This window comes from Zootoca vivipara, chromosome 15 (assembly GCF_963506605.1).
Source record: "Zootoca vivipara chromosome 15, rZooViv1.1, whole genome shotgun sequence".
Classification (NCBI taxonomy): Eukaryota; Metazoa; Chordata; class Lepidosauria; order Squamata; family Lacertidae; genus Zootoca; species Zootoca vivipara.
The window spans coordinates 13,266,248-13,289,665 of record NC_083290.1 but is presented as its reverse complement, the minus strand read 5'-3'; the positions used below and the strand labels follow the sequence as shown (position 1 = coordinate 13,289,665).

The 23,418-nt window shown below is 43.7% G+C and overlaps 1 protein-coding gene across 2 annotated transcripts in view; it reads right to left on the bottom strand.

Moving 5' to 3' along the window:
• The window catches only part of RABEP1 (rabaptin, RAB GTPase binding effector protein 1), a 52,789-nt gene that overhangs the window by 4,633 nt on the left and 24,738 nt on the right, over positions 1–23,418 (bottom strand). The window contains exons 3-18 of one of the 2 annotated variants that reach the window (XM_035138815.2): positions 22,768–22,971; positions 21,409–21,569; positions 19,579–19,698; positions 18,275–18,410; positions 17,282–17,460; positions 16,820–16,858; positions 14,986–15,108; positions 10,488–10,952; positions 10,159–10,263; positions 6,827–6,943; positions 6,133–6,231; positions 4,182–4,322; positions 2,512–2,701; positions 948–1,003; positions 552–650; positions 307–423 (exon numbers count right to left, since the gene is read on the bottom strand). In XM_035138815.2, the coding sequence (XP_034994706.2) occupies positions 307–423; positions 552–650; positions 948–1,003; positions 2,512–2,701; positions 4,182–4,322; positions 6,133–6,231; positions 6,827–6,943; positions 10,159–10,263; positions 10,488–10,952; positions 14,986–15,108; positions 16,820–16,858; positions 17,282–17,460; positions 18,275–18,410; positions 19,579–19,698; positions 21,409–21,569; positions 22,768–22,971 (2,351 nt within the window). The remainder of the gene's footprint in view (positions 1–306; positions 424–551; positions 651–947; positions 1,004–2,511; positions 2,702–4,181; positions 4,323–6,132; positions 6,232–6,826; positions 6,944–10,158; positions 10,264–10,487; positions 10,953–14,985; positions 15,109–16,819; positions 16,859–17,281; positions 17,461–18,274; positions 18,411–19,578; positions 19,699–21,408; positions 21,570–22,767; positions 22,972–23,418) is intronic. The other variant, XM_035138816.2, reaches the window with a different exon arrangement.

Sequence of the window (23,418 nt, the reverse complement as noted above, 5' to 3'; positions counted from 1 at the left end):
GGCTATTTGCGTTCTGGGGTGTTACCGTAGCGAGATGGTGAAGATGGACTTTCTTTAGAGTATGGTTTAACTAACATGAATCAGTGTAAATTATTCCACAATTGCTATTATTATTATTATTCTATACTCTGTCAGATGCACTAAGTGACCATAATAATAATCATGGCAACTAGCTGTTGATTTACTACTGTTACTCAGGCATTAGAGCCCACCCCGTCCAGCTTGGGGTTTCCAGAGTCTGGAAAATCTCTTCTGAATCTCCCCTTGGTTTATTCAGTGCCTCACCAATTGTGCCAACAACCCTACCTGAAGAGTCTGTGAAAGCTTCACAAAATCTCTCTGCACTTGCTCACTAACATCCAGTTCCGTCTGCAGCCGCTGAGCTTTGTTCTTCTCCTCAAACATCAGCTGCTCCAGGTTTGCCTAAAACAAGTTTTTATTTGGATGAAAGGGCTTATCATTGCACTGATGGTCAGGGGGCACTGGAGTGGTAAATTATGGGCCCCCCCCCTTTTTTTACACAAACACACCCTATTTTCATTAATAGTTACCTTTGCAGCCAACTCCTTCTTCAGCTGCTCCTCAAGGCTGTTTCTCCTTTCCTGCAAGCTTTCCAGCTGTTGGTTTTTCTCCTTCAAGGCGGATTCCAACTGTGAAATCAAGAATAAGTTGCATAAGGTTCAACACTGCCCTTGCCTGGCATTCACCTGCATAAATTGACTGCAAGTTAACTAAATCTTACAATTTCCTGGCCTTTAATGAAACCAGAATGGAAAAGCCTGCAGTCAATGAGCACTCTCCTTTATTGAACAGCCCCAGAAAACTTAGGCCAACTGCAACTCCTGGGCAAGTGACGCCCACCTGCTTTACAGGGGCCGCTGCTACAAGATGGACAGAGAGAGGCTGTTTTTCAAACATCCCCTAAAGCATCCAGGTGGAACCCTTACCTGCTCCTTCCCTGCTTTTATTCTCTCCAGTTCTGTTTTCAGACTGGAAGCAGCAGCTGTAAGAGAAGAGAGAGACTTTCAGCTCATTAACCAAGCTTGTGTTCAGCTCATGCTGGCCAGGTAGGGACTAAAGTCACCAACATCACTTTCTCACTGATTTGTTGTTGTTGTTTAGTCGTTTAGTCGTGTCCGACTCTTCGTGACCCCATGGACCATAGAACGCCAGGCACTCCTGTCTTGCACTGCCTCCCGCAGTTTGGTCAAACTCATGTTCGTAGCTTCGAGAACACTGTCCAACCATCTTGTCCTCTGACGTCCCCTTCTCCTTGTGCCCTCAATCTTTCCCAACATCAGGGTCTTTTCCAACGATTCTTCTCTTCTCATGAGGTGGCCAAAGTATTGGAGCCTCAGCTCACTGATGGAATTCCATAAAAGACTGTTTCAATGTATGTTCCTGTCTGAGCCTCTAACTGCTGATTTTTTCCTCTCAACTTATCTTGGCATGGAATATTAGGGCCCTGTCCTCCCTTTGCAAAGCGAAGGAGGCTGAGCAGTGGCAGGTGGCTCCCTCCTACCTGTGCTCTGTTCTCAGGAACCTACTAGCTCTCAGTCATAAATATGAAGCACCTTGTCCTGTGACTCTGAGCCTGTGACACAAAGCTCGTGCCATCTATCTAAAATCAGTAGAGATAAGAAGTTTCCGTGGGGGAAGGAAAAGCTTGTTTATGTATTTATTTTTATTTCCTAATATTTATACCCTGCTTGGTTGCAAAAAAACAACAACAACAACCCCAAAACCAACCCCTCAAAGCTGTTTACAAAAAGATAAAACCATTTTTTTTAAAAAAAAATCACATCTGCTGTTGTGTTGGCTATGATTAAAGTCTCACACAGACCCTATGGGCAGGAATACCTTTGTATGGCAGGCTGAGGACTGGGGAAAGGTTCTAGAAAGGGGAGGAGCGGGGAATTCCATTAACAAGATGGCCAGAGGAGTGCACTTGAGTGTGGAAGATCTTAGGGAAAGGGGAAGTGTGGACTGCAAATGTCTGATTGAGGCAGAGGAAATAAGAAGGGGATAATGAGGCAAAGTGCTGTGGACAGGCTGCATGCTATGTCTGCTGTCACTAGAGGATTGAACTAGCACCCCTAAGGAAGCAAGGAGGGTCAAGAAGTAGCGGCTAGAGGCAGGATGTGGAAACAAGTACTGAATTTCCTATATCAATTTCCATTAGCCAGTTATTTGGTTGCAGGATCCCATTTCAAACATTGGACTTATTTCAAGTGGTTTCATTAAAGCACATCGGGCAAGACCCTGAAAAGGTTTCTTGGGATGCTCCTCTCAATATGGGGGACGAGAAGTGGAAAACTACATTTCAAGGCTCTTGAAAGGGTTACCAAGATATTGCAGAGCACTTTGAACACCTAAGAAGTGTGGTTTGTTTAGATGCAATGAATGGCACTGATCCTTCTGTGCAACTAGAGGAGCAGTTTCCTTCCAGCTCAGGGTACATTTCTGCTCTGGTGCTCGGTGCTGCCCTCTCCCTCCAGGCCCTTCTCTAACCTATTTCCTCTTTGCAATTCTCCAATTCCAGCTGTAGAGTCTCCTCTATGTTCTCTTTCAAACATTGCTCAGCTTGAATCTGCTCTTTCAGGAACAAAATCTCCGCCTTCAGCTTTTCCTCCAGGTGGTCTGCTGCTGTCCGCACACTAATGATGTCTTCCCGGTATTTGAGGACCAGGTCGCGGAGTTCCTGAAAGGAAGGTTGACACAATTCTAGAACAAAGCACTCTCTCTTTCCCATGCCCACACAACCCTAACATAACAAAACATTTACCACCCTGGCCACTGTAGAACCCAGTTTTAAAATTAGCAGATAAGGGAAGTATACACTAAAGAGAGAAACCGACATTAGATTCCCCTCCCAAAAATGCTGTGTGTCCAAATGCTAGATAATCTTTCTGAAAGTCAGCTGGGGGACAGTGGCAGGGTGAGGAATAAATGTTGAGGAAGTAGAGATCCACACTGAGGAGCATCTGACAGTAAGGTCCCAGGGCCTAAAGGCACCAGAGCAGTGTCCTCAAGCAGACAATGATGTCTCAGCAAAGAGGCACCTGTGTGAGATTCTTAGAGTACAACTGGAAAATGCTTACTAGTGAGGAGGGATCAAGGATCAAGCATGATATTCAGTAGAGAGAGGTCACATTTTCTAGGAAATTATCTTATTTCTTTTCACCCTGTAGAGTCAGGGGAGGGAACTGATGGGGGAGGGTGGTATGGCCAATTAATCAGGGATGGCCAATTAGACTCGGGCTCACCTCTAGGGGATGAAACTTGGGACATGTCATGTCTGACAGAGAGAAAGAGATGGATCATTGGCACCTTTCAGCAACCCAGGAAGGAGGAAGTGAAAAGGTGAGAATCTAGAGAGAGAGAGATGTCCAACCGACTCCTGGTCAGTGTTAGAAACTGAGATATGAAAGCTAGGAGTTAAATGGCACCTTAAACCTAGGTTATGGGCACAACAACGGAATGTCTAGGCACACTTTTTATAACAAGAATACAAAACTGAAAATGAATGAACTGCAGCTAAAATATTATGCTCATTTTTCACATGATCTAGTCCAGGCATCCCCGAACTTCAGCCCTCCAGATGTTTTGGACTACAATTCCCATCATCCCTGACCACTGGTCCTGTTAGCTAGGGATCTTGGGAGTTGTAGGCCAAAACATCTGGAGGGCCGCAGTTTGGGGATGTCTGATCTAGTCCTTCCCTTGCCCACCCCCCTAATATTCTTAAGAGGGTCTCTTATCCAGTCTTAAGAGGGTAGCTGGAAGCAGGGAGGCAGAAAAAGGTCCTCCTTTTCTTCCACTCTGCAGTTTCAATCTGAAATCTTAGGCACAGTACTGGGCCCAGAACTCAGAAACTGCTCGTGAATGCATGGAGGATTTTGGAAATGTGACAGGCAGGTTGCTATGCAATGGGGAAGGTTAGACCATTGCCCCAGGTACACTGGACTTTTAAAGGAACAGGCATTTATTTCATTGTCACACTTGTGTGCACAGCAAGCTCATTTGTGCATGTGCCCAGAAGTTAAGGTCAACAGATACTAACCTAACCTCTCACTGGGGCAGAAGTGAGAATCCTGAAACTAACTTGTACATCTTTACTCAACTATCTCCCTGAGCTTTTCATGTTGAGAATAATCAACACCACAAATTTATTCTCCTACCTCTCCAGATTCTGGCAGGATAAAGTCTTCAGCCTGCTGCAAAGAGGCATGCAGACAATGTTTTCCTTGAAGGCTTTCATTGTCTTTCTGGAGTCTCAACAACTCCTCCGAGACATGTTCCCTCGACTGCGTCAGGACAGCCTCCGGTGGGAAAAACACACACAAATATTTCAAAGTCACAGTTTCAAAATCAATGAAGTTGCATCTCCAACATTTTCTAAGCTCATGGAAGTTAAAACACTACCTTTCTTTGTGCCAACACCTACCCCAGACTGGAAATAGGAAATGATTTAAAATCATTTAGGAGTCGGTGGAAATTAAACTGTTGCAGAAAAACACCTTACAGCTAACCAACCAAAGATCAATCGCATTATGGTTTCTCATTCCAACAAGCAGCATATTACCAGAAGCAGTAAAGGATAGACACGTCTTTTTTTGTTCGCAAGGGTGCCCTTGCTCCATTGCAAGGTCAGAGTTCTCAATTACCTCAAAGAGCTTTAATAGCATTAGAAAAGTTTAACATTGAAAGTAAAATCGATTGCAGCAGACACAATTGAGCAATAATTCATGCCGACATGATTCTGAAGGTAAACAGACAAAAAGGAATCTTGTTACATGAAGTGAAAAGAAAAATTCAAAACACCCAGTAGTGTTCTACTGCTCAGAACTGAGTGTGCAAATAAGTATGCATTTGCTGTTTACAAACTTTGCATTCAACCTTCATCAGTAAAACAATTTCATGGTGGGTAACATTATAAAGAAAAATCTACACTGCCAGTCAAGAAAAGGTATTACAAAATCTAAAATCAGAATCTGCACTTACATATGAAAAAGAAGGAAGGCAAAGGCAAAAACCAGTTTATGACAGGCATATTTTGTGCCTGTCTCCTGAATGAAAGAGGAAGACTGATCTACTGGTCAAGAGTCAATACATGGGCAAACACTTCTAGCCTAGTGTCCATTCCTATCACTGTGAAGTTTCTGGGACAGAGCCAGCAACAAACGACACTAGGAAGACACTTTGGGCTCATAGATATTTGAATCCCACCTGTGTAATCCCTAATCCACTTTCCCCACTGTTTTAGTGTGGATAGAGTGGGTTTAAAAGCCATGGAAGCAATACAGGCCATAGCTGGATAAGAATAAGCTACCCCAGGAAAAGATGGAAGACATAAAACCTCTGCCATCAACCGTCCCCAAGAGACTTTGGGTTGAGCATTTACCACCTTCTGACAATACAGCCTTTCTGGCCTTTACACTGCAGGCAGAATTCATCATTATTTTACTATTTATTTATTTATTTATTTATTTATTGCATTTGCATCTCACCTTTTTTCTCCAAGCAGCTCAAGGTAGTGCACATGGTTCTCTCTCTCCCCCCATCCCCAAAACAACCCTGTGGGGTAGGTTAGTCTGAGAGGCTGTGACTCATGTGGGGACTGAACCCTAGTCTCCCAGCATTCTATAACCACCACACCGTGCTAGCAGCTCTGTTGGATTCCTCTGCATCTCTCAGGACATGGTCAACTGAGATATCCCTACTCCTCTTATTGCTGCCGTGTCCTCAGTGTCCCCTTCCCCTGCCTTCCTTAATATTCCTTAGAAAGTGGCCAGCTTGATGGGTTCCCCACCACCACGAGCATATCTGGGCTCCTCCAACAGCTGGATAAGCAGAGAGAACAAGGAAACAGATGCACACCTAGCTTTGCTGTCAGGAGCCAGCCAGGTACAATCTCTTTATTTCTCTCTCTATATATACATATATGTAGGTAGGTGTGGATGGACAGCACTCAAGCTTGTTAACTGCCTGGAATCGACCATTCTTTGCCTTGGAAGGGCAGGCAAGTGGATAATTACAAGGCTGTCATTTGGAGTAAAAAGCCATACAGTGACATTATTTATTTATTTATTCAAAACCCCAAGATTATTAAAAAGTATGCATTCCTTTTACCATTTGGTCCTGGACATCTCTCCTGGCTTGAGAAAATGCCTGTTGCAGTTCGCTAAGCAGGGCCTCGGACTCCTGAACTCTAACAATAAGCGAGGAGATCTGTTAAAGGGGAGGGGGGGGAAGAGGACTTTATCAACCAACACAAATATAACACAAAAAGGAAGCACTGTACAAAGTTGTCAGTAGATGGTATGCTGCCCCTTGCAATGTTTCAGTCAGTATGTTCAAACTATAAGTCAGTATTGTTGAAAGGGCCATGGACAGATTGGTGGGGATGTCTATTAGTGCCAGAGTTTCTGGTACATGGTCTCTTATATAGCATGTAACTGAAGTCACCCAAGCAGCATTCTCAACAGCAGTTGATAAAATTTTGGAGGCCATGATTACATACATTCCATTTGTCTTCTATTTTCTATGTGGAAGCTCTTCAACTAATTGTTTTTTAAAAACAGTAGTAGTTGCCAATAGTCTCTCTCTCTCTCTCTCTCTCTCTCTCTCTCTCTCTCTCTCTCTCTCTCACACACACACACACACACACACACACACACACACTCAAAACAGTTCTGCTAAATGCCTGAACTGTTCTTCCAGGAAACTATGGGGTTTTACAATGAAAAAGTTTCAGGCCTAGGATACCCTTCTGCAGACTGCTGCTCTTCCTTTAGGGTTTTGCTTCTCTCCAGGTTTTCTGTACCTGATTTCCTGAATCTTCAGTGCTTTGTTTCATGTATTCCTCCAGCTCCTGTTTCTTGTGCATGGTTTTTTCTAGTTGGTCATTGGCCTGCCTCAACATCACCTGAAGCTTCTTCACCTATGTGATTAGGAAAAGAGCACACCATAAATTACCTTTCTTCTAAAAGGGGGTGGGGTGAGTACAACTGTCCAATAATAGTATCATAGAATTGTAAAGTTGTAAGAAGCCACGAGGGTCATCTAGCCCAACCCCTGCAATGCAGGAATCTTTTGCCCAATGTGGGGCTCAAACCCACAACCCTGAGATTAAGAGACTTGTGCTCTACCAACTGAGCTATCCTAGTAGGTCAGCATTCACTGACCTCATGTTCTCTAGATGCTCTGAACTTACAACTGCCTTCGTTGATGAGAGTTGTAGTTAAAAACATCTGGAGGGGTCAAGACTGCCATAGATTAAAACACACACATCATGAATTAATGTTTGCACTCTTTATGAGAGAGTGGCTGTGACCAAAAGCCTCCCTGTATAGGAAGCAACCTTTTCCAACACTGCAGCAACTGATTCATTGGACAGAATTCTGAATTCTTTTCCTAACTGTCATCAAAATGTTGTACAACTTGCCTTTTCTTCTCTGCAAAAAAAAAAAAAAATTCAAAAGCTTTATGTAAAGATTGCAAAAATCAAGTGTGCCAAGTTTTCTAGATGTAGGTGTAGCTATGCACAAAAAAAGCTGAAGTGTAACATATTTTAAATGTGAAGAAGAGTTTGAATTTTTGGACACGAGAGACTCTGAAAGATCTGGTAGCAGTTAATCTGTCTGCCAGAGGGGCTTGTCTACACGATCAATGACCCAAGGGCAGCCTTCTCCAACTTGGTGCCCTCCAGGTGGGTTGGGCTGATGGCAGTTGCAGTCCAAAACATCTGGAGGGCACCAGGTTGGCAAAAAGGCTGCCCTGGGTTAACAACCCCCAAACTCTTTTCAACCTCCAATTTTAACTCAAGGGGTGAATCAGAGGCTGAAGTGAGTTGAAAGAGAGGAAAGGAGCCCCTGCACAAACTCAGGGGCTCTTGACTCACCTCTCATGCAAACAATAGCGGAGTTGTTATCACTGATGTGCAGAGGTAGGTGGAGTGCAGAGTTCCCTGCAGCCACAAGTGACCTGTGAATTAATTATATGAGAAAGTGAGTGTTGCATTGTGACTGGGTGCACTGTAGACCTCCTTGATCACATAGAGAAGGGATCTCTGCATTGAAGGGGGTTGAACTAGTGGGTCCTATGGGTCCCTTACAACTCTACGATCGTCAATCCAGGAAACCATCCCCGAGTCAACAAGCTCTAAAACTCAACCTCAGCCAGCCCTGATCTTGCAAACAAGCCCCTGCTTGGAAACCTATGGCTATTATAGAATTCTAAGCGCTGCTGGACTCCAGTTCCCAATGGACCCAGCCAATAGGGCCAGTGCTGGTTCTAAAGCCCAACAACACAGGAAGGTTGCAGGCTCCCCACCTCTGGAAATGTGAATCTCAGAAGAATATTGACTGAAAGAACAGGCTTCATTTGTGAATTGCCTAGACCTAAACCATCCAAACTTTATGCTCTGCACAAACAACAAAGAGGTTTTTATTACAACTGCTTTGACACTGGTAACACTTGCAATAGGAAGAAAGATTCCCTTTCCTCCACCATCCTGGTGTGTGTTGCAACTCTGCCAAAATAGTAAAACTGATGGTGCTTATACACAGAAGGGAAAGGGCAAGATAAGCTCTATGCAAGACATTTTAATAATAAAGTAATATAGAAGTTCATGTTCTGCAACACGTTTTTAGCAGGGGCAGTCTTTGAACAACACAAAGCCCAAAGGCCAGCAACACTCACTCCACCCACCAGATCACACCTGCCTGAGCCCACATGCAGCCAAAGGCCTCCTTCACCCTCCTCTCCCTGCTATGAGTAGCAACAGAGGATTCAGAAGCCTGATGCACTTCAGCTGCTCATTCTTATTTGCCTGTTCTTGACTTGCACATGGGAATCAGCAGCTGAGATGTACAACAGGAAGAGCTCCACAGCTTTGTGGCTTCCACAGAATAGAAGGTGGGTAGACCTTATCAGATGGGCAATATGCAGGGAGCAGAAGTCCCAGTGTTGGGGACTCGGTTGGGTCTAGACTGAGCCTTTGAGAAACCAGCTGCCTCCCGTTTTAATTTAGTTCAGCGTCCCCCAACCTGGTGCCCTCCAGATGTTTTGAACTATAACACCCATCAGCCCCAGCCACCACAGCCATGCTGACTAGGGCCTATACTGAACCTCTGGAGTACAGCAGGTTGGTTTAGTGGATGGGCGGGTTCAGACTCAGATAAAGATGCATCTATTGATTCCTGCCTTTCAGATAAGAAACCACAACTCAAGAAACACTCATGATCCAAGAGATATACTAGTCACATCTTGAACTGAGACTCAAAGGTCGCTGTTTGTGAGATATTTTGAATGTCCAGCAATCTTATCAGATCTTTCCGGGAGGGAGGATTCTAAGTTTTAACCTGAAGGTTGAATAAGGAAAACGATCGACACAGGTGGGGTTTTCCCCTTAAAATGCCGATTGATTAGAGAAGAGAAATGCAGATCACGTGCTCTGCTGACTTAGCTAGGGAGTTGTTAATGTATATATTTTTACTGTTTTGAGGGGGGGGGGCGGGAACCAGATACAACAAAGGAAGAAAATTCTTACAAAAAGAATACCAAACTTGCAAGTAAGCTCACAAGTAAAAAACAACAACCACATAACCCACTGAGCTTCCTGTCCTTCCTCAAGCAATAGATGTACACTAAAATGTCAAAGTGAAGGCACATAAGAAAGTACCCATTTAACATCAGGGTAAATTTAAACTAAGAAATTGTTGTGTGTAAAAGACAAAATAAAAGGGGAAAAACAACTATGAACAACAGGTAAGTAGAAAGTCCCTAACACATTACTACTGCGAAGGGATTTGGACGTGGCCCTCAAAAGAAAGTGGTTTCCTACCCTGAAAGCAAATTATACTTTACAAGAAAAGAAGCAATTCTGGGAACCACAGAAACCCACTCTGCAAGTGTCAACATTTCTTCCCCTTTACACTGAAGTATAGTAACAGTTCTATGTGAAAATTTTACTTTTGTCTGACGCTCCAGGAATCATTTTATTTTCTCATTTCAAAGGTTGGAGGCTGGCCAGTTTCACTTCTGCCAATGTCCATGCAGCCAAGAGCTATGCTGCCCTGTAAGTACTCAGTGAACTGGTAGCAACTTCTAAGCACCAAGACTCTTTTGCATGGAAGAGAGCAACCTGGGACCCACCTGATCCCTGGTTTCTGCCTCCTGGATCTGGATTCCTTGCAACTGTTTCTCATAATTGGAACACATATCGCAGCGCCGGCCCAGCTTGTTCCCAGCGTTTTGCACCTGGAGAACATAAAAGTCATCATTTGCCATGGAAGCTGCAGAAACTCTGCAAAAACAATGCCAAAGTATCACAGAAGACTGCACTGTGATGGCGGCTGCAGCAACCACTGGTGGAGGTTTAAGGATTCTGGGCAGAGCAGAGCAGTTTTTTGTACTTGGTGGATGCACCATCCTCCACAGCAGCAATCTTCAGGTGGGAGGAAGATGGCGGATACAAAACTTACCTCTTTCTGAAGGAGATTCCACTCAGTTTCACTAACTAATCTGTAACCGCTAGGAGATACGTAAGCATTCTCAACACTCTGTGTAATGCTGGAGAGCAGGGATGCTGTCTCCTCCTGCTCCGGTGTCATTGCTGTGATTGCTTTCTCCTGGTCTTTGGTTAACATAAACCCACTGGGCATTTGCAGAGAGCCAAGGGAGGCCGTGTCAAAGTTCTCCGACATAGAGTCCGCCCCAACTAAGGGTCCAAAGTCAGACTCATCAAGATTGCCAGCCGATTTGGCTTTGTTGTTGTAGCCCAGAGTTTTGGCCTGCAGGGATCCTGATGTTCCCAAGCTGTCCGTTGACTGTGCCCTCCGCAGGCCCTCTTTGAACATGTCGTTGTCTGACTTGAGAGATTCTCCCGAAGACAACAGGGCATCTGTGTCGAGTGAGTGGACTGAACCGTGAGTACTGTTTATATGCACCTATAGTTTAAAGAGAGATAAAAACACTTAGGCAATGCTTACAGCTGAGAAGAGAAAAAGCTGCCTCATAACAAGACCCAATCCTGTCTACTCTGACTAGCACCTTTCCTCAAATTTCTTGTGAGGAAAGGTTGCAATGTTTAGGACTTTTACATTCAGAAGAAAGGCAAGTAAGGCATGTTTAAATGTTATGGCCGGTTGCCACAAATAAACAGATGAAGAAGAACAGGTCTGTCTAATACTTTCTAAAGGTTGACAAGTTAGTGTCCACTATCACACTTTGCCTTAGGAAACTTCACGTACAGTATGTATTTCTGTTGTTTCACCTACATTTATAGTGAATCAGGCAACCCTGTAACATCCCAATATTATATATGGGAGAGGAAAAATAAATCTCTTTGATCAATGTCTTCCTCACCCCACACTATCACCCCCAACTAGACTCATGACTCCAGCAGAGGTGGATAGAGTCCCAAATTCCCTGAAGCACATAGCAATAGAAACCTGAAACAACTAGTTAGTAGAACATGAGACTCTTAATCTCAGAGCCGTGGGTTTGAGCCCCATGTTGGGCAAAAAAGATTCCTGCATTGCAGGGGGTTGGACTAGATGTCCCTCGGGGTCCCTTCCCATTCTATCTTTTAATGATTTTGTTATTCCATGTGACTAATCTTTCCTATAATTCCTTCACAGCATTAAAAAGGTTGCTAATTCAGGACTGTCACCTGGGGATAAAAGTAGAATTCAAGCATTTTTTTTTAACCAAACAGGAAGAAGTGTTGTACAAAGTCAGACCATTGGTCTATGTAGAATCAGGGTTGCCAACATGACTGGCAGTGGTTTTTCAGGGTTTCAGGAAGGAATCTTTCCCAGTCCCACCTGGAGATGTCATTGGGGATTGAACATGTGACTTTCTCTTGCATGCAATGCATGCCCTCTACTACTGAGCCCAAAGCCCCTCTCATGTGAACAAGCTCACAGGACTTAATCTGAAAGGAACATCATTTTTAAGCATGCCTGTAACAGTACGTCTCCTTTTTGTAATGACTGCAGGGGGGTGTGTGTGTGTGTGTGTGTGTGTGTATGTGTGTATGTGTTGCTTAAAACCAGCTGCACAACTCCAGCTTCCAACTTTACTATAGCCTTTGCAGGAAGCAGTATGGCACGACGTGCTGGCCGAAGCAACATAAAAATGTCTTAAGAGCTTAGGCGTCAAACCTCAAACACACAATTCTCCTGTGTGGCTTACTGGGACTTCACTAAGACACAGAGAAGGCAATTAGTGCTGTTGGGAGCCAATTATTATGGAACCTCATTTAAAGAACCCATGTAAATCCTATTAACATGCCCTATGAAAAACTGGCTTACAGCCACCTTAAGTTAAAGGATTAAAACAAAGAATTTTTCCCATAGACACAAGAATTATGTTCTACTGCTTCACAACACAACTGAAAGAAGAATAGGCGAGACAGCAAGGGAAAGACCATCACTCCTGAGTATACTCCAGTAAAACTATCCATTTTAATATAGAGAAATACTGGCTTTGCTCTACTGAGGGTGGCTGCCGAACTTAAAACCGACTCAGTTTAAAAAGGGATAAGGAAGACAAAAACTAGCACAGCAAGTACGCCCAGGCGATCAACTTAGAACAATGGTCACATTCAAGCCAAAGCCAGTTGTTTACCAGATTGCTTATTAAAACACATAAATAATGGGGTTTAACTGTGCAACTTGCAAATTCAAAGACAATTCCTATCACTAGAATGGATTTCAGATTCACCACCACAAGAATTATGCTGAGTGACCTGGGAGAGACCAGGGTTTAAATCCCCACTCAGCCACAAAGCACAGCAGGTGATCTTGGTGGGTCAGTCATTGCCTCTGAGCCTAACCTACCTTACAGGGTTGTTGTGGGGATTAAATGAGGAAAAGTGAGAACCACATACGCCACCCTGCATGGACATACCTTAAACTTCCCATTTTAGGACAAGGGCAGACTTTACTACCCCGGTGCCTAGCAGATGTATTAGACTACAATTCCCATCAGCCCAAGCTGGAACAGCCAAAACATCTAGAGGGCACCAGTTTAGCAAAGGCTGGTTTAAGAATCAGCTCCTCTGTGTTCACATGAAGTAACTTGAGGCTTCACACCATATTTAATTATCTTTACAATTCAGGTTTTGTGTGCAATCCAAATATTTAATGTGCATATTACCAGAGTTTTAAGATGAGGATTTAATTTTTGTGACATTAAGGCTTTAGAAAACTGCTGGATAACTGATGCCTCATGTTTCGTTCCTAAAAAGAGGGGGCAGGGGAAGGTCCCAAAGGTTGAGAGAAATATTTCAAAAGGAAAAACAAAAAGAAAACAGTGTAGGAATTCACTGGGAAAGAGCTGAAACATCTGTATTCCATTGTAGGCTGAGTATATAGTTATCAACTGTCAATTGTTAAACTATTTTTAAAAGGATAGGCCCAAGAATGTAAGATAAACCCTGCCACATCAGGCCAGTGGAAGCCCTTCTAGGCCAGTATCCTGTTGTCACAGTGGCCAACCAGATGCCTCAAAGAGAAACCAGCAAGCAAGACCCATCCACAAGAGCCTGCTCCCCTCCTGTGGTTTCCAACAAGTGGTATCTCTTGCCAAAATCTTATGCAAAGCCATGCAAAATTACATTTTGCTCATTTAGGTCTTGTTTTACTCCAGCACCATTTGTTTCACATTTACTAGACTACAGCCATACATTTAAAAGGTAGATCATACACCAAGAATACCATTCATCATGCTAAAACTTCAAGTTTGGCAACACATGGTAAGCAAGCTGACTCCAGCTACAAAGGCCGAGGCTACTGAGGAGGCGGGAGACCATCTTGGCTGTAAGTCCTGGAAGACCTGCTCCCTGCCTTGCAGGCCTTTCCCACCTGGCCTGGGAAGGCGGTCCCTGACTGACTCCAGCTACAAAAGCTGAGGCTGCTGAGCAGACTCTTGGATTAGGACAGGGGTAGGCAACCTAAGGCCCATGGGCTAGATGCGGCCCAATTGGCTTCTCAATTTGGCCCGCGGACAGTCAGGGAATCAGCGTGTTTTTACAGAAGTAGAATGTGTGCTTTTATTTAAAATGCATCTCTGGGTTATTTGTGAGGCATAGGAATTCATTCATTATTTTTTTTCAAACTATTGTACGGCCCACCACATGGTCTGAGGGACGGTGGACCAGCCCACGGCTGAAAAAGGTTGCTGACCCCTAGACTAGGGTGATGTCAGGGCTGGGAGGTTGTTGTGGAGAGTTGTTGCTGTTGGTTTTTTGTAACTTTATTTTAGTACTTATTGTGATTTATATGACAATTGTTCAGTTTGGTTGCGTATTTTTTAATGTTTTATTTATTGCTTATGACTATTTTTTGTTATGTTGTAGTTATGTGGTTTTTTTTTCATGCTTCAAGCCAGGTGTGAAAGGCAGCATACAAATAAAAATACTATGTACGTATGTAAGTAACAGTGAATAAGAAAACTCATGTGACAAGACAGGATCACGTGGAAAATATCCCTAGATGTTGCAAGACGGTGAAGGACTTGCCTGCCACAAGGGAGTATTGGGTTTAGGGTTACCCTCATGTGCCACGGTTCTTTGTTCCTTCGAAGAGTGAAGTGCATCCTGTCCTCCAAGCCCTGTCACACTCCTTACAGGTTATTTAATTTATTTTATTTTGACATTTAAAATCCACCAAGGAGCTCAAGGTGGTGTATGTAGTTCTCTTCCTCCACGTTTTATTCTCACAATAACCCTGTGAGATAGGTTAGGCTGAGAGTGAGTGACTGGCCCAGTGAGCTTCATGGCCAAAGTGGGGGGTTTGAACCCTGGAATCCATGATAGGGGTCGCAGTTTGCTCTCAACACATTGTAGTATTGGTCTGAATAAGCCAAGATGGCTACCAAGGAGTCTCCATGGATTTTTGCCCTCAGTAGCGTTTGCTAAAATTAAATACAATCAATAACGTTTTGGGAAACACATGCCAAACAAATCAGCTTTACCTCTTCACCAAGGAACTGCGGAAGGGATTCATCATGAGTGATGGAGCTTACTTTCGATTCATCATCAGGGCCTTTCTGCTTGTCTTCTTTCCTTTTATGAAGTTTCCGCTGCTCTTCATCTTCCTAAAAACAATGAAGTGTTTTGATGTGCTTTCAGCGTCACCTATACCATTATGAATTTCAATGTGGCAGATGACACCTTGAGCGTCTTGCTAATCAGGGAAGGAATTTGTGGGGGGGGGGGGGAACGTCCCAAAGGAAAATATTGCAAACAAAAAAGAAATGGAGCGTTTGTTGTCAGAATGACTCAAGTTCTGGATTGATTGAATGACTGAATAGTTGCAAGGTCCAACTGAACACAATCACAAAATGGTGGACAAATAATAGAATCACAGAGTTGGAAGATACCCAAAGGGTCATCTAGTCATCTCTCCCTGCAAGTTTGGGGGCAGGGGAGCTTGTAACAAAACAACAACAACAACCACCCTCTAATCCAGGCATCCCCAAACTGTGGCCCTCCAGATGTTTTGGCCTACAACTCCCATGATCCCTAGCTAACAGGACCAGTGGTCAGGGATGATGGGAACTATAGTCCAAAACATCTGGAGGGCCGAAGTTTGGGGGTGCCTGCTCTAGTCATCTAGATCAGGGAAGGGGAACCTTTGGCTTTCCAGCTGTTGCTGCACTACATCATCCCTGACCCCTAGCAATGCTGGCCAGGGTTGATGAGAGTCAGTTTGGTAACATCTGGAGGGCCACAGTTTCCTCATCCCTGATCTAGGCATACTGCTATTGCATCAGCTTAGAAGTCAGCTGCCATCGATTAGTATCAGGCCTCCATAGATCTCAGTCCAGACCACAAGTGTGTTAACAAGCAGGGATGGGGAAAGAACTTGAAGCAGGGGTGCTCAACTACGCAAGTGCACCTACTGGAATTGTTGCAAGTTAAATTCAACACAGGCATGGCCAACTGCAAGCCGCCCCCGCCCCCTTTGATTCTGCTCACATTCCACTGCTCAAGTGCAGCCTTTCAAGTCGCCAAGCATAAACAAATGGAGCAGTTGGATTGCATGAGAGTTGATCTGAAGGGCTGCCTGGAGGGGAAACTGCTGCTGGAAGCAAAAGGTCTCTACCAGGTACCCCCAAACTTCGGCCCTCCAGATGTTTTGGACTACAATTCCCATCATCCCTGACCACTGGTCCTGTTAGCTAGGGATCATGGGAGTTGTAGGCCAAAACATCTGGAGGGCCGCAGTTTGGGGGTGCCTGGTCTCTACCATAGGGAAGCCTTGGGACATGTGGGTTTAATGCAGCAGGGAGAACAGGTTTGCTTTCTGCTCACATTCATTTTGAGTACAGTGGACACTTGGGTTGCGAACGTGATCCGTGTGGGAGGCACGTTCGCAACCCGCAGCGTTCGCAACCCGCAGTGCTGCGTCTGCACGGGTCGCGATTCGGCACTTCGGTGCATGCGCAAAGTGTGATTTAGAGTTTCTGCACATGCACCGAAACCCGGAAGTAACCCGTTTGGGTACTTCCGGGTTCGCGCAGTGTGCAACCCAAAAATACGCAACCTGAAGCATCTGTAACCCGAGTATGACTGTATTCATAATAGTTCTCCAGCGTTTGCAAATCCTAGCTCATTTACGAGCCGAGCATGAGGATCTCCATAGGGATCTCCTCATCACACGCATATGGCAAGAACTGAAAGTGCACACCAAGCGCAAAACTCAAGCAAGTGAACCCAGCTGCAGAGCCATTTGCATCAAGTCGCATGCATCTCACAAATATAAGTCACATGTCAATTAGAAATTGAACATGTAAAAATGTTTACCCTTCTTATGGATGGGACTGTACTCGGCTTCAGTGTTACCTAAGAATAATAAGTGATCTCCTTCACAGATAAATCAAATACGCGCAGAGCAGGTCTTTTTCTAAAACATATTGAGGTTGTTTTGTTTTTTGACAACCAAGCAGTGTATAAATTTTATGAAATTAACTAACATAAGCTGTCTCAAACACAGCAGATACAAGAAAAACAAAGAAGCCCACCTATCTCAGGTACACATACATACACACAACACATTGAACCATTGTAAATGTGCACACACATGACAATGCACACTAACCTCCTTAAAACAATTTCTGCCTTAATAACGTATGTCAAAAAATATTCAAAACCTAGAAACAAATGCTCCCTGCATCCTTGCGCTCCAGGCTCCTTGTCACCCAACGCCCACAATTATTATTGAAAAAGGCAGCAATGATTGATTGCCACACACACACACACGCCAACCTGATCTTTCTTCTTCAGTTCTTCCACTTGCCGAAGCTGCTCAGAGGTCAGCACCATTTCCATCCACTGCATGTCCCTCATCAGCAAACGCTGCGACTCTAGGAACTGGTCATTGGCCTTTTGCCAGGTGTGCTTCAGCTGGTTGTGCTGCTGCCGTTCCTGCTCTAATAGATGGCAGACTATGCAGAAACAGACAAGGATAATGAATTAGGGTTTTAATGGTCACTATTCACTTCTCTCACCCAAGTAACTCTGCTTACCTTTGTTTGCTATTCTGCACATTAGAGCTTTTTACTTAAATCTAAGAACATTGCTCACATTTTCTGCACAGAAACAAAGCAGGCACTTACTCTCGCAAGAGGCACCATTTATATGATCTAGGCTAGGCTCTACCCTGGTTGACTGTAAATAAGCAATTAACATGCTTGGAGGGGCCCACCTCCTGCCTCCCCATTGCCTCTTGGCATCAATGGCCCATCCAGCCCAGCATCCTCTTTTCACAGTGGCCAACCAGATGCCTGTGGAAAATCCACAAGTGAAACCCAAACACAAGAGCACACTCCTCTTCCTTTGGTTTCCAGCAACTAGTACTCAGAAGCATTGCTGCCTCCAACTGTGGAGCCAGAGCCCAGGCATCATGGCTAGTAGTCATTGATAGCTGTATCCTCCATGAATTTGTTTTAAAGCCGTCCAAGTGCCTCCCATGGCAGACAGTTCCATAGTTTAACTATGTGCAAAATAACAGCAGAATTGGAGTCTGGAACAAGCCCTGCCTGCAAATCCCCACCTTTTTTTACTGCCCTGTGATTAAAACTCTAATGATCCCCAGCACCATGCTCTGTATGATACCACTGTGCGGAAAGTAAGTGGAACACTCTGGAAGCCAATGTGGGCATGCAGATCAGCCCAAGCACTTGGCTGCCCGCTCCTCATCTAGAGCACGGGTCTACTGTTGCCACCTCCTATGTTTTTAGCAAAGGGGAGAATTCACACCTTCGTGAAGTTCTTTCCGCAGCTTCTCTGCATCTTCCTGCAGAACTGATTTCTGAGTGTTCAGAACAGCCACATACATTTCTAGATCGGTCCTGCAGGATTTCTCAGTTTCCAAATAATGATTCAGTTCTTTAACCTGAAAAAGGTATATAATCAATCAGAGGAAGATTATGGTGAAATGCATGCACTTGGCTTCAGTTGCTGTACTAAAAAGACTGAAGTTTATAGCCGCTTAGTGAATTCAAGCACATTTCTAGGAATCACAAACTCCACTGAGAGTCCTTTACTCCAGTTCTATAGTTGCCATCAAGTTTTTGTGGTGGCACACGCAACCATCGTAAATTCAAAGCTATTATTTGCCATTAAATGCTCAACGACATTAGTATTAAAGATACTATCATTAGTCATTTCGAATAGAAAGCTAGTAAGTCACTAGAACTTACTAGCATCAAAGTCAATCAAATCTATCTGAAAATGCTAGAAACTAACAAATCTGCAAGGAGTGTATATACAGTACTTGGCAAGATTAAAAACTAGAGTCAAAGAACAGTAAATAGATCTTGGAACGTTTTCTTTGTTGTTCAGAACACAGAGGACACCAGCTCAAAGGCCACATACATACAAGATTTATGTATCCCAAAATGAACATACTGGTAGTCCTCTAGGCCACACAACCATCTCTGCCCTGTTCAATTTGACATCTCTACAATACCTTCCCCACCACTCTAGTGTGCTGTGGAAAGATAGAGCCTGAAACTTTAGAATTTGATAATACATGTTGCTTGCTTATCTTTCAAGATCTGCCTGCTATACAAGATTTTCTACAATCCTCTGCTGAAGACAAACAGCAAACCCCAAAAGTATTAGGCAAAGCAGGGGAATGATGCAGCAGCTGGCTAGCTTGAAGATTAGACAGCAGAAATGTTACCAGTTTTATCAATAAAGATGGTATAAGAATAAAAGCTCCTACAAAACACTACTTTTTTGGGAGGGAGAGAAGCTTGAAGGCTCACAAATTGGTCCTCAGTATGTCCCTCTTCCCTTTCACCTGTCTCACACCACACCATTACTGTTGTGTAACCCCTTCAAAAGCCAAGCTAAATCACTCAGTCCCTTCCTATATATCATGCTCAAATTCTATTCATACTAATGTGATATTCTTGTGTTTTCTGTTGCAGAGTGGGGAAAATAGGGCTTGAAGTATTGAGTTTGCAGGCAGGTCCCGCTTCAAGATATTAGTTTCCTGTATTAAGGCAGATGACCCCATTACAATCACAAGATCTTTGGACATTTTCCTCACCCACCTTTGAAGCCTCCAGCTCCTTTATCCTTTCTTCAGCCTCTGTCAGTTTGTCTTTCAAAGTTGCAATCTCCTTTTCCATGGGCATCACAACTGAACGAAGCTTCTCTGCATCTTCTTGGGCCTGAAGCCAACATTAAATGATGTAACAAACCAACAATGGCCCAGGGTTCATTTATTGTTCTATTGCTTGAAATGCAACAGAAATGCAGCCTCAAATTGGAATACTCCAATGCAACCCACATGCCCCAAATGTTGATTCTGACTGAGATGGGCCACAGAGCCCGGTAGTTTCAGACTTTGTAGCCTTTCAGTAGCAAACATGTTTGTGTAGGATGGCTATATGTTGCAGAGCCTTCTGGGAAGCACGTCTCACAGTGGGACTTACTCTCGAGTTGCCATGCACAGAACTGTGGACCTCAAATTAGCAGCTCTTGCTGAAACAAGCAGCCAAAGTTTTATAAGTTCAACAATTCACTTAGAACATTAAAATGATACCATGAAAAAAAAAAACCACTGACCAGGCCTGTTTAACTTCAAACAAGGCTTCTGCATTAATGTGTCCTCTGACAACAGTCATGGCCCAGATCATTTAAAAAAACATATATTTTGAAGCCTAACTTACTAAAAGCTAAGGAAGGCATCAACAGAATTAAAATTTCAAAATAGTTGTATGTCGTGCTTTCCACGCAGCCCAACATTTCACATCAGGACAGGGGGTTCCTGCACCCTACTGCACTTATTTCAGGTTGGGACGGGGATACAATTTTTCTATTGTTTTCATGTTGGAATGACCCTACAGATGCCATTGGACTCCAACTCTCATCAGCTTCAACCAATGGTTAGAGATGGTGGGAGCTGTAACCCAACAACATCTGGAGGGACACAGGTTGCCTCTGCCTCTACACTCAACTGATAATGCAGAGACATTCTCATGGGGGGGGGCAGCTTTACCTGTCCCATGTCTACAATCACATGATATCAGGTGACTGTAGTTTGAGCCAAACCATACCAGGGGCCAAATGAGAATGACTGGAGGTTCCCCTTCACTGGTCTGTCTAGTCCAACATTCCTGGTTTCCACAGCAGCAAACCAGATCCCTATGGAAACTGCACAAAACAGGACCTGAGGGCAATAGCCCTTTCCTGCTGCTGTTCCACTATAACAAGTATATTGGGGAATGCTGTCTCTGATTCTACAGGTGGTATAGTCTCACCATGATTAGTAGCCACTGAGTTGCATCATCAATTAATTTGTTTAACCCCCTGTAAGCAGCCATTTTACTTATTGACTAAGATAGCACCCATCACCACATCTTGTGGTAGTTTAACTATGACCTGTGTGAAGTATTTCATTTTATTTGTCCTGAATCTTTAGTTTCACAGGATGATGCTAGGTTTTAATATTACAAGAGGGTGAAATAATATCTCTATCCGTTTTCTCCACATCTATATTGCATCCGCCTGCTTACTTGTCCCAGGGTGCCTGAGAAGGGAATACCAAGGGAAAAGCAGAATAGCAGGAATGGAGTTTATGTTGGGGGAGAACGGGAGGAAAGAGAATCATTTAAAGAGATGTTTGTGCTACAAACCTAAATATTGTGGGAATAATTCAACACAGGCACACAGCTTCAAGTTTCAAAGCAGAAAGAGAACATTTCTAGTTCATACCAGCTTCTGTTTCCTACTTTTATTTTCTAAGCTGAATAGTCATGACGAAAAGAGGAAACACTCCTAGTTATGTTATTTATTTCCCAGTTCTCAAGAAAGACAATGGACAGGCAACTTCCAAACAAATCTGGCAGTGCTACATGTTGAAGTATGCTTTGATTTACCTTCTTCATATCATTTTCCAGGTTTTCCTCTTCTTGGCCTTCGGAAAGACGTCTTCTCAGATCCACTATTTCCCTTTCCACGTTTTCTCGGTATTGGTTCCACTGAGCTCGCTCTTGCTCCAGCCTGTGATGAAACTGGAGTTCATAGTCACTGACAGTTTCTGTTTAATAACAACAACAATAAGAAGTTGCTCATCACTTCTTTAATCCCCCACATCTTTAGGTGACAAGCTCATTAAAAGGCTGGCATATGTCTCAGAGTGAGATTTTTAAGCAGATTTATTTGATGTCCTGCTGAAATCAACAACATATACAGCTGCCTCATACAGAGATAGAATGCTGGTCAATTGACCTCAGGATTCCCTACTGCAAGGGTTCAGAGCCTGGTACCTTCCAGATGTTGTTGGACTACAGCTTCCATCATGCCTGAGCGCCAACCATGCTGGTTGAGGAGGATGGCAGTAAGGATCCAGCAAGATCTGGAGGGCCAAAGGTTGCCCAGCTCATCTACTCTGAGTGGCAGTAGTCCTCCAAAGCCTCAAGAAGAGGATGGCCTACCCCAGTCCCAGAGAAGCCAGAAACTGAACCTGCATAAAGAGCAATGCTCTACCAGAGAGCCATGGAATCTCTCCACCTTAGGAACATACTTCCCAAGCAAAAAAGTAGGGTTCAGAGGTCACACTGTTATATATTTAGCACATTTCTCACTCGCTATTCAAAAATGTTCCAGGCTTGACCTGCCCCGGAACTGTAGGGACCCCCACTGAGAAGACCCTCTCATGTGTGTCATCATTCCCGAAACCTCCGAGGGCAGTGGAAATCAAATTTAAAACTGGCCTTCCCTGCCAATCTTAAATCCAGGGCTGGTCTATAAAGATGGAGGTGACCGTTCAGGAATTCGGGAGGCAAATGTTGATTTCTTTTAACTTCTGCTGTATTTTTTCCCTTCTGCCTCTGCTGATTGTTTCATAGTTTTGTTAAATACACATGGCTATCACTTTTCTGCCATTTCTAACTTGCTTGTGATTATGAGTCTTTTTATATATTTTTATTATTTACCTACATTAGCATTTGAAGTAAACTTTAAGAAAAACATGATAATAATTTTCTAAGTACAGTATAATTAAATGAAAAATTAGTTTCGGGGGTTCAAAAAGTAAAGAAAGACAGAAAACATACTGAAGAATGACCTCAAATGTCAACGTGAACCTTCCAACTTCAAACAATACACTCTCGTTTCTACAAGAGATATCTCAAGCATGTGGTTTCAGTGCTACTAAAGCAGTGGTTTGGGGGCAAGGAATATCACTGAATATGAAACTTTTTTGATAGCAATTCACCCATTTCCGTCAGTCCCACCTTTCATGATAGCCTGCAGAGAAGCAACCTCTTCCTGCCATTGCCTCTTCACTTCATCAATAGCTTCCTGCTTTGTATTTTCAGATACTGTCGCAATGGCTTTAATATTCTCCATTTCAGCCTGGGCTTCCGTAAGCTGCGCTCGCAGTTGCTCCAGATCATCCTGAGCTGCCTGAAGTACTGCATTTTGCCTCTTCAGATCCTCTGAAATAAAAAGTAGTTCCACTTAAAAGCACAATACTGTACATTAATGCAGAGGTTCAAAGTGAAGCCAAGGGGACAGAACTCCTGCTGTTCCTCATTTTAGCCATAAATGAGCCTGTAAACTCTGTACTTAGTTTACTGCTTCATCTAACCAAGAGGATCACTGGCATCTCACTTATGCCTCTACCATACTAGGAGTGGTAAAATTTACCTAATGCTCAGCTATATTTCACAAAAATAATCATTCCTTTGACTACGAAACAGAACTTCCCAGTACAAGAACTTCTCCATTACATCACTGCCATACAAGTTCCCTTTCTCCCTTTAGGATTGGTGATATAAAGCTGGCATGGGAAGCCTCCAGTTCATGGGCCTAATCTGACTCACCACGCCTCTTAATCTGTCCCTTGGGCAGAAGGCTACTCTTCGATTATTGGGTGATATGCA